The sequence below is a fragment of the Galeopterus variegatus genome, unplaced genomic scaffold (genome assembly GCF_000696425.1).
Source record: "Galeopterus variegatus unplaced genomic scaffold, G_variegatus-3.0.2 Scaffold657, whole genome shotgun sequence".
Classification (NCBI taxonomy): domain Eukaryota; kingdom Metazoa; phylum Chordata; class Mammalia; order Dermoptera; family Cynocephalidae; genus Galeopterus; species Galeopterus variegatus.
Window position 1 is genome coordinate 164,015 of NW_007726768.1, and position 16,403 is coordinate 180,417.

Below are 16,403 nucleotides of genomic sequence, written 5' to 3' on the forward strand. Positions count from 1 at the left end.
AGGTTAAAATAATGAAGAAAATATACATAGTATCTACCATCTTGCTACTTATTTCTATTTGTCAATCTGATCTTTCTTTTTCCTGTCTTTTCTTTTTGATTATTTTTTTATTATTCCATTATAGTTCTATTAGCTTAAAACCTATAGCTCTTCTTCTATTTTTTTTTTTAAGGATTGCTCTAGGGTTTCACCTTTACTTTACTTTCAAATAGTTATACCATTTTCTGTATACTATAAAAACTTTACAAGAGGATACTTTCACTTAGCCGTTCCCTTCTTTCATGATACTTTTGTCATATATTTTATTTCTATCTCACAATATACTATTATTTTTGCTTTCTACAGCCTATTAAGTTTTTAAAAGATTAAAAGAAGAAAAAACTTATTTTTTATACTTAGCTATATTTCTATCATCCTGGCACTATTCATGTTTTGTGTAGATTCAAACTTCCATGTAGTTTTCTTGCTGTTTTTCTTCCACGTTTAATATTTCTGGTATTGTAGATCTGTTAACAATAAATTCTCTCAACTTTTTTCTCTGAAAAAGTCTCTATTTATCCTTCATTTTTAAAAGACATTGACTATTTATAGAATACTAGAATGAAAGGGCTTGGCAGTTAGCTCAGTTGGGTAGAGCATGGTGTTGATAACACCAAGGTCAAGGGTTTGGATCCCCAGACCAATCAGCCAGAGCAAAAAAAAAAAAAAAAAAAAAAAAAAAAAAACAATTCTAAAGTGACAATTTTTTTCTTTTCAGCCTTTTAAAGATATCAGTCTCTTGTCTCCTGACTTTTATAGTTTTTGACGAGAAGTGAACTGTTATTCCTGTCCTCATTTCATTGTACATTAATATGTCTTTTCTCCCTCTGGCCATGTTTAAAATGCTCTCTTTTTAACTGGTTTTAGCAATTTGATATGATGTACCTTGGTGTGTTTTTGTTTGTTCTGCTTGAGATTCATGAAATCAGAAAATACTTTGGTCATTATTTCTTCAAATGTTTTTCTACACCTTCCTCTCTTTCCTCTCCTTCTGAGATTCCAATTATACCTATGTTAGACTACCTGATATTGTCCCACCATTTATCAATCCTATTTTCTTTCTTTCTTTCTTTCTTTTTTTTTCCTTTCCATCTTTGTTATTTCTCTCTGGGCTTGTGTGTTTTCATCCCTTCCCTGAGCTTTGTTTTCAATTAAATATGACTTCAAATGCATTACTTCTGAACTGTCTAATGGATATTAACCCTATCTAGCTTATTGTTACTGTCAAATATTACATTTTTTTAATTTCTAAAAGTTCCATTTCAGTCTTTTTCATGTGTTCTTTTTTTTCTTTTTAATGTAATAAATAGCCTTTATTGGTTAAAACAGGAAGTAGATGAGAGGAGGGGAATGACAGCTCCCTCTCCTGGGGCAGCATCCAGAGATTCTTTTGTCTCTTTTCAATAAGATATCTATTTTTTTCTCATCACATTCATGTGCTATATTCTTGGGCATATTTAAAAGACATATAATAGCTATTCTGGAATATTCCCTATTATTTCTACCATCTCTGTCATTTTTAGGTCTGTTTCTAATGACTGATTTCCACCCCCACACCCCCGTGTTATGGGTTATTTTTTCCCTGACTTTAGCATGCCTAGTAAATTCTGATTAGATGCAGGACATTGTGTTTTACATTGCTGGACTTTGTTGTATTCCTTTAAAGAGTGACAGACATTTTTCCTGGTATGCACTTAAATTACATAGGATCAGGTTGATTCTTTCAAGACTTGCTTTTAAGCTTTGTGAGGGCAGGGCTAGAGCAGCTTTTACACTAGGACTTTTTTTTTTTTTTTACACTAGGACTATTTCAGTCCCATTACTAAAGCAATGTCTTTCTGAGCACTCTACCTAATGTCCCATGTACAACAGGTCACCCCACTCCAGGCGGTGGGAAAAAAATTATTCCTCTAGTCCTGTATAAGTATCAGAAATTGTTAGGCCTACAGGATTCTGGTGGTTCTTTCCCCAGTCTCATGGAGTTTTAACCTGCATATGCACAGATCAGAAATCAGCCATACACTCAAGGAGACCCCCTCAGCAGATCTCTAGCTCTTTCTCTTCATGCAGCTTCCTCCTCTCCATTACTGTGCCCCACAAATTCTAGCTGCTTCTATCTCTCTATCTCCATCTCTTCAATTAGGAGGACCACTGACATTTATTTGGATTCCCTCTTCCTGAGCTGTATAACAAACTGCCTTCAGAAATTAACCTGGGGCTTTCCTCATTTAGTTCCCTTTTTTCAGAGGTCAGAGTCCTAAAATGCTTATTGTCTAATATCAGAAAAACATTTGATTCATATCTTTTGCCCAGCTTTCTGGTTGCTTATAGCAGAAGAGCCATTCCTGTATCACTTAACCCTTGTGAGTTCTATGATTTCATTCTGATGAAAATAAACAATTCATAGGAAGAACATGGAGTCAAAGACACCTGGGTGCCACTCATCTCCACCATTTACAATTTCCTTAGCTGTTATTCAGTTTCCTCACCTGTATACAGCTTTATCTTACAGAATCATTGGAGGAAAACTTAGACACTGCATATGTGTAAATTAGATATTGCATATGTGTAAATATTTACGAAAGGGCCTAGAAAATACAGTATATTAGTCATTATCTCAGGAAGATAGATGATTTTGATTTTTTTTGCTCATACACATTTTCTAAATAATCAAAAATTAATTTATTACTTTGGTAATAATTTAGCAATCTTTTAGAAACATTAAAGATAACTCTTTTGCAAAAATTAAATACACAAGTATACATTGAAAATATCTGAAATTCCTGAACTTGGGGGGATTTTCAGGGTCAACATAGGATTGTGATTATAATTAAGTGTTTATTGCAGTAGCTATATTCTACTCTTCAAATTAAAGAATGATTTTGATATATAAGGCACATATAAAAGATCTAAAGTGACAAAACAAAGGACACTTAATAGCTTTATGATTCTACCCTTTATGATTATGAGATTAATACCCCCTTTTCAGATACCAAGCTCAACAAATTACCTTTTGACCAGAATTTGGCTTCTCATGTTGATTTGCTAATTGAGTGAAATACGCTAATTAACTAACAATAGTATCAAGTCTGTTTATGGCTCATATTTATGTTGTGTATTAATAAACCTAGATTCTGCTTTACATAGGAGTGTTTATAACTTAATATGATTTTTTACCTATAACTCATTCAATCTTCGCATTTCTAAATCTACAAACAGCCAAACTTTGAAATGTCAGGACAGCACCTAGGAACAGACAGACTTGCCCAAGCCACACATCCTATTCTTTTTACTTACAACCAAATGCCATTAACGCATAATATTATTAATTATAAAGGATTTTTTTAAATTCATGGCAGAGATTTCATTAATTGCCTTTCCTTTAAGCTAATTATTAGCACACAATAAGTTATTTGGGTCTTTGGTCTTGCTTTCCTTTTCTCTTGCTTTCCTTAAAAAAAAAAAGTATCTGACCAAACAGCCTTCACAGATTCAAATTATTCTGTAGTTCTATGGTGAAAGTTATCTAAAATAAAAGGCATTTCCAACCCACAATTTGAAGGACTATGCTTATAACTCAAACAAGATCACATACAATGACATACTAGATAATTTATGTTCCAACAACCTGGCTTAAAAAGGAGGTTTTAAAAAAGTGTTAACATAGCTACCATAGATAAGGAAATTTTTAGTTAACAGTGAACACTGCTTCTGTGATATAAACAAGAGATAGAGTAAAATTATGCAAAGCATTGTTACCCACCAGATTTTCTGCTTATTTACATAAATATCTATCAAATAAATAGAACTTTAGAGAGAAATAATTTGAGAATAAAAAAGGTAATTTAAAAAGTATTTTGAAAACAGTTATTCTGGAAGTTACTTGGTTAATTTATTATTACTATATTTATTTCTAAATGCCAAGAAAAAGGAACTGGATTCTTTATATATAAAACTAAAATAAACACACAGAAAAGAACACCTACTCTCATTTGGTTAAATAATAATGGCAGCAGAATGAAGTTAAAGTAGAAAAAAACATACATAATTATGCTAATAATAGTGACTATATCTGGGCAGTAGGGTTTAAAGTCAGATTTTATTTATAATATCTATTTTTTTCTTTTGTCCTCACACTGAAAATAATGAATTACTCTCTGGGATATATCCAGAGATATATGGATAAACAACAAAGGCAGCTGACTTTTTTTTTACCATCTCTGGAACTTCTTTCCAAAATGACCATTAAAATATGCCTTTTTAGTCCCATGAATCATATCCCATTCAAGTATCTTACAGATCACTCTGACCTCTCAATGATAACCTGAAAGAAACAGATTCTAATTTGATATAAGTAAAATAGTAAATAACCTGAAACTGAGCACTGATGCTGGGAGGTTTCTTCTTCTTGTGCAAATGAAGAAGAGACTTGGTAATGCGATCCTGTAGGGTCAGGTTTGTCAGGTGCTTTAAAGAATTTACCTCTAGCAAGTGCTGAAAAGAAGGGAAAAAAGACATTGTTCACATAAATTAGTCGAAGAATAAGCAAAACAATTCTCAGCCAGTTTTCATCATTTCCTAGCTATATGATCATTTCCTATCTTACGACTATGATGAATATGGGAGATTGATATTCAACTCCATTCTTCTCTCCTTCTGCCTTCCTGTAGAAGCTAGAAAGCTAAAAAGAAAACCAAGTTTCCTGAACTCTCTTTCATCTAAAGTTCTGGATGTGACTTAAGCTCACCAATCAAAAGCACAGATGTGAAACTGGGAAGGTATAACTGAAGCAGAGAATCTGGCTATTACTTCTGTTTCTGCTAACAAAAATACACAAAAAGGTAGTTTAGTTTTCGGTGGTCCCAGCATCCAGGCACTACTTTTGTGAATGTTGAGAGGCAAGGTGCAGGACATTTGTGTTGTCACTGCAACTACCGTAAATGCAGCTTAGCCCTCAAGCAACAGTTGTAGCAGCTTCTTCAGGATCAATGGATTAAACCACAAGGCTCGAGCTGATGAGGGCATGGAGTGGGAGCTGGCAGAAGCTGCAGCTGTGCCCTTCAGATGGAGTTACTTGGAGGCAGCAAGAGAGAAGAGGGCCTTGGCGGCTCCCAGGACAGCAAAACCACTAATAGGGCTCCCACTGTCCCACGCAGGAGTGAGGAGCCAGAACAACGGAAAAAAGGGAGCCATTAAGAGGCTGGTGAGTCATTGCAAGGGACCGGCGCAGGGCCCATCCCATGGGAAGTGTTTGGAGCACAGGCGGTGGGGGAGATGCACCCCCTGGGAGAACTCTGGCACACAGCAGGGACAGCCGATCTGCCCCCCAGTCAGCACAGGACCACTCAGAGGAGACTGGTTAGGAATGCAGAATTGCATGGGGGTGCACTTTGATGAAAAAACTCAGGCCCAGATCAGAGATTCTACAAAACACAGATCCACCGGGTCTCTGGAGAGCTGGAAGTACCTATAAGATCAACCATTAAACCCTGAGCTGCACAAAAAGCCTTCCCTAGGGAAACAGCAGCAAAGAAGCAATTTAAACAACCACACAGCTCAAATACTGGTTCCCACAGGAAGTTCCCCCATGTTAGAAGCAAAGGACAAAAATTAGTTCTGGCCCAGGCACACCACCAGCACCTTGGGGCCTGCCTGGGAACCGGAGGCTCGGATATGGGGACCAGACCCCTCTCCCACAACCAGGCACACCATGCCAGCACCTTGGGGCCTGCCCAGGGAGCCGAGGCAAGGAGAAGGGGGACGGACCTCTCTCTGACAACCCTGTACACCACACCAGCACCTTGGGGCCCACCCAGGGACCCAGGGCATGGAGAAGGGGACTGGACCTCTGTCCCACAACAGGCACACTGAGCCAGTGCCTTGGGGCCCACCCAGGGACCTGGGATATGGAGAAGGGAACTGGACTACCCTCCCACAACCAGACACAACATGCCAGCACCTCGGAACCCACCCGGGGACCAGAGGCAAGAAGAAAGGGAGTGGTCCTTTCTCCCACAACCAGGCACACCGTGCCAGAGCTTCAGGGCCCACCCAGGAACATGAGGCATGGAGAAAGGGACTGGACCGCCCTCCCACAACCAGGTACACCATGCCAGCACCTTGGGGACTACCCGGAGACCCGAGGCAAAGAGAAGGGGAACGGACCTCTCTCCCACAACCAGGCACACTGAGCCAGCGCTTCAGGGCCCGCCTGGGGAACCAAAGCATGGAGAAGGGGACTGGACCTCTCTCCCACAGCCAGGCACACTGAGCCAGCGACTTGGGGCCCACCCAGGGACCTGGGGTATGGAGTCGGGGACCAGACCTCTCTCCCACAACCAGGCACAACATGCCAGCAACTCAGAGCCCACCCAGGGACCCGGGGCATGGAGAAGGGGACTGGACCTCTTTCCCACAACCAGGTACAACATGCCAGCACCTTGGAACCCACCCGGGGACCTGGGGCATGGAGAAGGTGACCGGACCTCTCTCCCACAACCAGGCACACCAAGGCAGAGCCTCGGGACCTGCCCGCGGTCCCAGGGCATGGAGAAAGGGACCAGACCACCCTCCCACAACCAGGCACACCAAGCCAGCACCTTGGGGCCTGCCCAGGGACCAGAGGCATGGAGAAGGGGACCAAACACACCCCACAACCAGGCATACCGCCAGTGCCAAGGAGAATACCAAAACAGCACCTCCATGTGGGTGGCCCACCACAGCCACCGTAATAAACATGGCTGCTGCAAAAGCCACTAGTCGCCACAACCACCACGCAAATGGTCCGCCAACCACTGGAGTGCATTCACACAAGGAGAGTCACCAGCAGAGACAAAGAAAAGAAGAGGGTGTCTCTTTCCACAAAACCCATTTCAGAGTGACAAGAGAAGCATCTGCTCTATGATAATATTGGGGGACCTGATCACATCTCTCAGCATTGGACAGATCATCTAGGCAACAAATTAACAGAGTAACCATTATTCTTTCAGAAGGAGAGACGAAATCTAGGGCAATTAGAGGGGGGAGGGGGAGAGAATGGGGGAAGGGGAGAGATTGGACAAGGGACATAAAGAATAATTACAATTTGTAACAATATATATGCTAGTAATATTGATTTAATCAACATTGATCTCAATATTCAACCCCAAAAACATGTATAATCAATTTTGATTCAAAAAATTAAAATAAATAAAAGTAAAATGGCATATGTGCTGAATTTTGGGGGGGGGGTTACTTTATTTTTATTAGCGTTTTAAAACTTTCACAGGAAGGTTCATTGTATATTCATAAAAAATAATTTTACATACTAGTCAAGATTCAATTAAAATACTTATAGGTTATTCTTAAGTAAAAACAAATTAGCACTGGAACCTAAAATGATTAGTTTCCCCCATTTAATATACCAATGAGCAAAAGACCTTGGAAATAATGTTTTAGTTTTATAATCCATATCTAAAGGTATGGTAAAATTAATTACTAAATGTTTGTCACTATGGGAAAAAGCACCATACAGAATATGTAAATTAAATAACTATAAGAAAACATCTTTTTTTTTTTCCTTTTTGTCTTTTTTACTGACCGGTAACAGGATCACAACCCTCGGTGTCACGCCCATTCCAGGGACTGGCAACGGGATTGCAACCCTCGGTGTTGCGCCCGCACCGCGCTCAGCCAGTGAGCGGGAACCGATCTCCACATGGGATCCGAACCCTCGGCAGGAGCGCTGCCGCACTCCCAAGCGGCGCACTCTCCAGTGCGTCACAGGGCTGGCCCAGAAAACATCTTTTATGTTAAGGAGTTTATTGCAAAAGTAAAACAAACAAACAAAGAAACATGCACATTCATTCTGGCCCCAGAGTCTTTCCAACGTTTTCATTTGCTTGGAACTCTATAGCCAGACGTTCACAAAGCTTGGTTTTACCCAGTATTCAATTTGCAGTTTAAATGTCACTTTCTCAGAATGTTCTTTCTTACATACCAAAAAAATAGCACACCTCTATGTCAAATACATGTCACTTAATTTTCCTCTTTGCCTATAATATCATCTAAATTATTTGAATTATCTTCTTATGTATTTGTTTATTTGTATATTCTCTTTTTCTTCTCTAGAAGATAAGCTCTAAGAGAGTGTATCTGAGCATATAGTTCATCCCTATACCTACAATTTCTAAAACAGCGTCTGGTACATAGTAGTTAATCAATAAATATTAGTTTGAATGAATGGTTAGCAACAAATGAATTTTGAACAATGCTTTCCTCAGCAACTGGAGACCAGAACTCTGCTCATAAATCTCACCTAACCTGATTGATCAACAAATATTCACAGAGTGATTACTACAGATCAGGTTCTGTTGTAAGTGCTAGGGATACACTGCATTCAAGAAAAAGCTACTAGGACATTATAAAAATAAATGATAATTTGAGGGTTACTAAGATTTACAGAAAAGATAAAGTAGGACAAGGGGGGAAAAGCCATAGATCTAGAGGAAAAGGAATATCAAGTTAATTCCTTTCTTAAGGCTCTTGTTCATCACCTACTTGATTCCTTTCTTAAATCTATCATCTTTGTTTAGTTTATTAAGCTTGATTAATCATTCTTTTTTCATAATTTATTGCTTGCTGTGCAAGGTTATAGACACAAAGTGAACTAATAAGATATTGCTTGTTATGGTCTCAATGTTTGTGTCCCCCAAAGTTCATATGTTGAAACTTAAACCCCAATGTAATAGTACTAAAATGTGGGACCTTTGGGGGGCAATCAGGTCATGAAGGCAGATAAATCATGTATCTCCATTTCTTTAGAGTCAGTTTCTGAACATTAATCTTGTTCTTCTATTTGAAACACAATTCCCTATTTCTTCATTTTTCTTTACTCTCTCTGTTGGTTTCTGCACGCTAGATAACAGAACAGCCTCTTTCAGTCCTATCAGACTGGCCTCATATGGAAGTAGGACCTCACCAATCACTCTGGCCAGAGACTCTAAGGTGCCTATCAAGTCTTTGTGTTTGTCCAAACTGCTGTCTCTGTTTTCAGTGGCTCCCAGGAGATTAGGATATGCCAAGTTCTGTTAGGACCTAGAGACAGATGAGAGACAAGCCAATACCTCTAGATGCAGTTGGAAAGGCTGGGGTGTTACGTGCTTGTTCCAGTTCTTTCTATCCTCAGGGTGAAGATGAGAGCAGGAGTTTATCTCTTACCCTCTCTGTAGTAAGCCAGGAACAGGATTTGTGGCAAATATCTGCACTTTACTGCAGAATGTATCCTCTCATCATGGAGAGATAGTGGGTGAAAGTGGGCCTGGTGAATGTTTACTTTTTTGTTTTCTGTGCTCTAAGGAGAGTTGGGAATTCAGAGCCCTGTCAACTCCCAGAGCTAGGTGGTTATGGAGGCCATCCCTTGGGTGGGAGATGTAGAAGTTGGGGCACTCAATGTGTAGAAAAATGTCTTCCAGGAAGAATCTACACACCTAGCTTTATCACTAAAGCAAGGCAAGGGAAAAGGCCCAGTAAGTGCCTGAACTCCCATTCAGGCGCCCAAAGGTGTACTGTTAGTCTGCCCTGTTGGCTTCCAGATGCAGGCTAGATGGGAACCTGATCCTCAAGCAGCAGTTGAAAAAGTGTGCAGACAAATCCCGTCCAGGGAGAAACTGGAAGGTATGTGTTATAGGCATCTTTCTGCTCTGATCCAAGGAGGTGTGGCCCCTAGAAATGCTTGTGTGTTAGTTTAGAGCCACCTCTTTGTTCTGTGTCACTATATATTAGTTTATATCTACTCTTGTGTAATAATTTTGAGATCCATTCTTGCTGTTATGTATTAACAGTTCATTATTTTTTTGTCAGTGAGTTATGTATTCCATTATATGTATACACAACAGTTTGTTTATTCAATCTCCTGTTGATGAACACTTGGGTTGCTTCCAGTTTTGGTCTATTGTAAATAAAGCTGCTATATTAAGAAAACAAAGCAAAACAACAACAAAAAAACAAAAATAAAGCCACAGCTATATTAATAAAGGGCCACGGGCTGTTAGAAACATTTGTTAAATGTTTGCCTATGTTTAATCCTTCAGGATTGTAATAAAAATATAGCATTCTGAATCACACTTGTATAAATAAAATGAAGGGCTGGAGATGCCCTTAATACAAGTGACTGAATCTTAAACCAGTAACTATAAAAGTTGTACGGCTGCATGCAATAATGCTTCATATAGCAAGTTTACAAAATAGGCTAAAGATCTCACAAAAGAGCAAAAGAAAAAGAAATGTCAGGTTACTAAACAAACCATACACCAAGCATGTATGTATGTATGTACACAAATAAGCAACATATTCACTCTAAATGTTCTGGTAGCGAATATGAAGGAAAACACTTATAATTTATTAACTGCTAACAGTGTACCAAATACACATATTTAATCCGAACTTATTATCTCCCATACTACATTTGAGGAGAGAGGTTAAGACAAGTTAGAGAACTTACTGCAAAAATCACACAGCAAGTAACAGATCCATAACTTTAATGTAGGTCAGTTTGACTCCAAAGTCTATCCTCTCATAGGTTATCATGTTGCCTCTCTAATATTAAATATATATAAGAATCTATAAAGCATATGAAAATAAACAAAAAATAGCTACATTTAATTTAAAAAGACAAAGAGAATTCCTGTGATTGATTGGAATTATTTATTTCAAATGAATGTATCATATTCGTGTTGGCTATGATATGAAGTTTAATGAGAAGTTATCCATCTGAGGAAAATAAAAAGAACAGTGCAAAGAGCTATGCCCAGAGGTGGCACTCAAATACTAAAAGATTAAAGAGACAGTGAAGGAAAAAGGAAGACAAATGAACATACAAAGATGTTTGATAACAAATGTGGTCTCTCTTTTTCTTCACATCTTCCCAAAATAAGAACATAATTACAAACCACTTAAATAAGTTTTCTTTGTGCTTTAAAACAATATTCACCGCTATCAGAAATCACATCAGCAGTACATTAAATTTTCTTTGGCCAACATAAAGTCACTTAAGTAGAAGAAATTAATAAAGACAGATTCATGTTGGGCCGGCCCGGTGGCGCACTTGGTTGAGTGCGGCGCTTGGGAGCGCGGCGGCGCTCCCGCTGAGGGTTCGGAACCCATATAGCCTTTGGCCAACATAAAGTCACTTAAGTAGAAGAAATTAATAAAGACAGATTCATGTTGGGCCGGCCCGGTGGCGCACTTGGTTGAGTGCGGCACTTGGGAGCGCGGCGGCGCTCCCGCTGAGGGTTCGGAACCCATATAGAGACCGGTCCGCTCACTGGCTGAGCGCAGTGCGGGCTCAACACTGAGGGTTACGATCCCGTTGCCGGTCGCGGTACGGGCGTGACACCGAGGGTTGCGAGCCCGTTACCGGTCACGAAAAAAGACAAAAAGGAGAAAAAAAAAAAAAAAAGACAGATTCATGTTCTTGTTTCTTAAAACTAGAGAGTCATAGGAGAATGAATAGCTAATTGTCAGTTCTTTAAAACTTTTAAATTCATTAACAGGTTATAAGTTACAGGATTGCTTCTTTGGGAAGGTAAAAGAGAAGAAAACACTCACTAAAAGGTTATTTTTCCTTTAGCAAATTCAGTAAATAATTTTGGAATGCCATCTCTGCATAAACAGTATAGACTGCTGTAGGCAAACTACAGCCTGTGCAACAAATCCTGCCTATTTTTACATGATTTATATGGGTAGAAAAAAAATCACAAGAATAATATTTCATGGCATGTGAAGAATGATATTACATTCAAGTTTCAGTGTCCATAAGTATCTACTGGAATGCAGTCACACTGTTTCAATTACATATTGGCTATAGCTGCACTTGTGCTACAACAGCAGAACTAAGTAGTTGCAACAGATAGCATATGCCGGCAAAGACTATCTGTCCCTTTACATAAAATTTTGACTAACTCCTGTTATAGATGATGAGGATTAGATAAGCATAATTAGAAATTATTTTAAAATCAGGAAAAACTCAGATTTTGATCTTACTTTGGTTTGAGGACAAAAGAAAAGATCTTACATAAAGATGTAATTACTAAACAAAAATTTATATTTATATTCAGGAGCTTTTAAAACAATAAAAAATGGTATATATCACAAATAAATATTTAACTAAATCATTATGCTCGGCCATTTAATAACAGCCAGTGTTATTTCTAAAATGGATTCAACTAAGTGAAAACAATCTCTATCTTTGATATAAATAAGGTATTTCCTGTCTTTGATTTATAAAGACTGTTTGCAAGAGTAATAAAAAAATACTTATGTAGTAGGGCATCAATAAAAAAAATTTTTTCATAATACTCACCTTTGGAAGGGCAGGTTTGGATCTGAAGTTTTTGTTTCTCCTAGAGAAAGAAATCATTCATTAAAAATCAACTGCAGAAATGAATGATATCAAGGTCTCTACTGAAACAACAGATTATATACCCATTTCTAAGAATGTGGGTCCTCTATATGAAAGCATCTGATTCAACCAAGCAAGCCCCTTTAGGATAGGAAGGGTAAACAAGAAAAAGAAAAGGGGGAAGAGATGCCTGCACTGTAATACAGATATAAGCAGATTTAGGCTAATGTTTCATTTCCTGACATGTTAGTAGGGCTCTGCTTTCTTATACCTATGGAAGAATTATTTCATGAATTTTTAAAATGTACTTTTCACCAAAACATTATCTTCCATTTTTGAAAATTAAAAATTCTTCTCTTCCATTCTTTCGTTTTCCTTATTCACAACTCAGTATCACATTTAAATTGTCTTTTTTATCTTTAAATTTGTTATGGTTTTATAAAGCCCAATGCTTATGAATATGGGCTGGGAAGTTAGAAAGACCTGCACTAAGGTCTACCACCTACTAAGGTATGATTTTAACCTTGCTAAGCCTTTGTTTCATTACATAATAATCTAAAATAAGGATGATAATACCACCTACCTATTAGAATTGTTGTGAGGATTAAATGAGTTAATGCACATTTCTGGAGTAGAGCAAGACCCACATAAATAGAGTCTATTAATAATTTTAAGAAATTATTTAGATAGGGAATAAGAAATCCAGCTCACTCATACCTATAGCTAGAGGTCAAAAAACATGCTTGGGAAGTATCTGAAAAGTGGTAATGCTGGTAACTAAGAACTTTTTACTGGTCCACCAGGTTTGGCTATATCAATGTCCTCAAACCAGTTCTATGATCAGGTAATGAAGAATGGCAGGCTTAAATAAGTGTTTTATATATATGGTCCCATTTGCCATTGATAGGAGATTTTCAGGCCCAATTTGTTAGGACAGCCAAAAGTAAAGGACAATTGTAGTAAAGACTGGGAATTCTAAAAGAGATAATTTTTTCTTTCTTTGGAAGTAGAGTCTATTAAAGAACAAAGAATTCATCTCCAAAATAAATACTGAGTAAAAACTTTTGAGTCTTGTTTCAGTCAAAATTCTACCCATGAAAATAATGCTTTAGCCATCTCCTCTCTTCATTTTTTCAGCCAGAAATTTTAAGCTAGTCATAAAAATGCAACCCAAATTACTGATCAATACTGACGTGAGTATTCCATGGGCTCTCTCCAGGAGTTTGCTGCTAGCTGAATTAGCAAATATTCCATCTTTATCAAGCAAGGAGCTGCTATTTGATAGTCTTCTCTGGCGAATCCCACCTCTGACATTCCAGGCAATATCAAATGAATCACTGCAAAAGAAATAGTACAACTTGCTTTAGTTAATTAAAACATCTCTAATTAATGCTCTCTATATTGCTTAAATAAGCAAAATAAAACATTAAATAATAAATTTAAAATTTAGGAAAAAATGCTAAACCAGAAGAAAATTATTTTATCAGAATAATTACTAATCATTTGGGACTGACTTTTTACTCATTCAGAACAAAAAATTTCTATGGATTCTCACATATTCACATACAAATGTGCATGTAGATGAGCACATTATATAGCTGACATCTTTACCTATTTTGTTATCATTCAACAATTCAGCAATTGGCAAACAATATAATGTATTATAGTGTAATAGCTTTTCTCTTTGAATATTTTAGAACTTCCAAATGCTGCTGTAGGAATTTATAATCCTAATAGGCCATCCCATCCTATGAAATATCTAATTTCCTTCAGAGAAGTCTCATTCCCACACACTTACTACTCAAACACCCACCAAAGTTACTAAGCTCCTACTACGGGCTGACCACTCTTCTAGGCATTGGAGATACAGGAAAGAACAGATAAGATCATCAGTGATTATGATATAAGAGTTAATGGAGGGCTTTCCAGGTAAAGAAAAAATGAATACATATTTGGATGCCTCCAAAAATCCACAAAAACACTAATAACAATTTTTAAAGGAATTAACACTTAATAATAAAGAGAATATACTAAAAAAAAACAGCAATACATCTTTGAGACATGAAAAATGTTTTGCTTTCTCAGGCTTTGACTGTTCCTCCTTTACCTATGCAAGAGGATGAAAGAGAAGATACTGGGTAGCACCATGCATGAGTAAGGACAGAAATACTATATATTGACAACAAAGGTTCCAGTCCTCTCACCAGTAGGCTCCTAGCATGATGGCAGCTGGGATTGTATACCCCAGACAGAAAGTTAAAATAAATTCTTATGGGAATTTATTTCTAAAAATCTGACCTGCCCAAAAGGAAAAGATAATGATATGTTCCAGGTATTGACAACACCCACCGAATTGATCAGAGATTCCCAACAGCTTTTCAGTGTCTCAATCTTAGATATGAACAGATGACCAATATTCACTACACATCTGAAGAAAGCCCCTAGCATGAAACACGGGCACCAAAAAAAAAAATAAATAAACTTGAAGGGAAAAAAAGTCCAGATAGGGAAAAGAAAATGTCAAAAAAAGCTATCATTAATATCCTTAGAGAGAAGAGCAAAAACATTTCATTTATAAAATAAGAACAAGATGCTATAAGAAATAAACATTAACAAATCAAAATTAATAACAAAGAATTCTTGAAAATTAAAAACACTATCACACAAATGAAAATGTAGTAGAAATATACATTTATTCGATCATTTTTAAGTATTGATTTAGCACCAACTAGGCAGGAGGGGAAATAGGAGGATACAGAATTATAGCTAGATAGGAAGAGTAAGTTCTAATATTCTATAGCAGTGCTGGGTGTCTGTGATTAACAGTAATTTGTTTATTTTCAAATGGCTAGAAGAGCCAAATGTTTTAAACACAAAGAGTTCAAATGTTCTCAACACAAAGAAATGATAAATATTTGTGATAATAGATATGCTAATTACCCTGACTTGATCATCACAGTGTATACAGGTATCAAAATATTACTCTATACCCTATTAATATGTACAATTATTACATGTCAATTAAAAAATATTTTTTTTTCAAAATCAAGGAAGATCTAAAGTGTAAAAACACTCCATGATGATAAGCAGAAAGACATTAATTTAAGACAGCAATACTCCTCAAATTGATCTATAGGGTCAACACAATCCCTATCAACACCCCAGCTGCCTTTACTGCAAATCCACAAGCTGATCCTAAAATGCATATGGAAATACAAAGGACAAAGAATAGCCAAAAAGATCTTTTAAAAGAACAAAGGTGGAGAAATTAATGTTCCTGATTTCCAAGCTTATTACAAATCTACAGTAATTAGGACAATATGGCACTGGCATTAGGAAAGATATATAGATCAATGAAATAGAAGTGAGAATCCAGAAATAAACGCTTCAATTTATGTTCAATTGAGTTTCAATAAAGGTGCCAATACAACTCAATGGGGAAAGAACAGTCTTTTTGGCAAATTGTTCTGGGACAATGGATATCTACACACAAAAGAATGAAGTTGAAGCTCTACTTCACACCATACAAACAAATCAATCCAAAATAAATCAAAATTCAAGAACTAAAACTATAAAACACTTAGAAGACAATATAGAGGGTATGTCCTTGTGACATTAGCTCAGATAATAATTCCTTAAATATAACAACAAAAGCACTAACAAGAAAAAAAATGAAGTTAGACTTCATCGAGATTAAAAACTTTTGCACTTCAATAAGACCATCAAGAAAGTGAAAAGACAACAACCAGACTGAAAGAAAATATTTGTAAATCACATATCTGATAATGAACCTGCACCTAGAATATAAAAATAATTTTTACAACTCAATAATAATAAGACCTAATTAATAATAGGCAGATTACTTGGCAATAAAAAGAAATGAAATATTGATACATACAATAACCTGATGAATACAGCTTTAAATGTAGCAAAAAAAGTTAACTTCAAAATTTTACATACCATATGATTCTATTTCTGTAACTTT

General features: G+C 37.0%; 1 protein-coding gene across 1 annotated transcript in view; it reads right to left on the minus strand.

The window, feature by feature from the left end:
• MYO9A (myosin IXA) overlaps nucleotides 1-16,403 on the minus strand; it is a 331,403-nt gene that overhangs the window by 113,127 nt on the left and 201,873 nt on the right. The window contains exons 17-19 of the mRNA XM_008571047.1: nucleotides 13,612-13,755; nucleotides 12,380-12,419; nucleotides 4,411-4,533 (exon numbers count right to left, since the gene is read on the minus strand). Coding sequence (XP_008569269.1) covers nucleotides 4,411-4,533; nucleotides 12,380-12,419; nucleotides 13,612-13,755 — 307 coding nt within the window. The remainder of the gene's footprint in view (nucleotides 1-4,410; nucleotides 4,534-12,379; nucleotides 12,420-13,611; nucleotides 13,756-16,403) is intronic.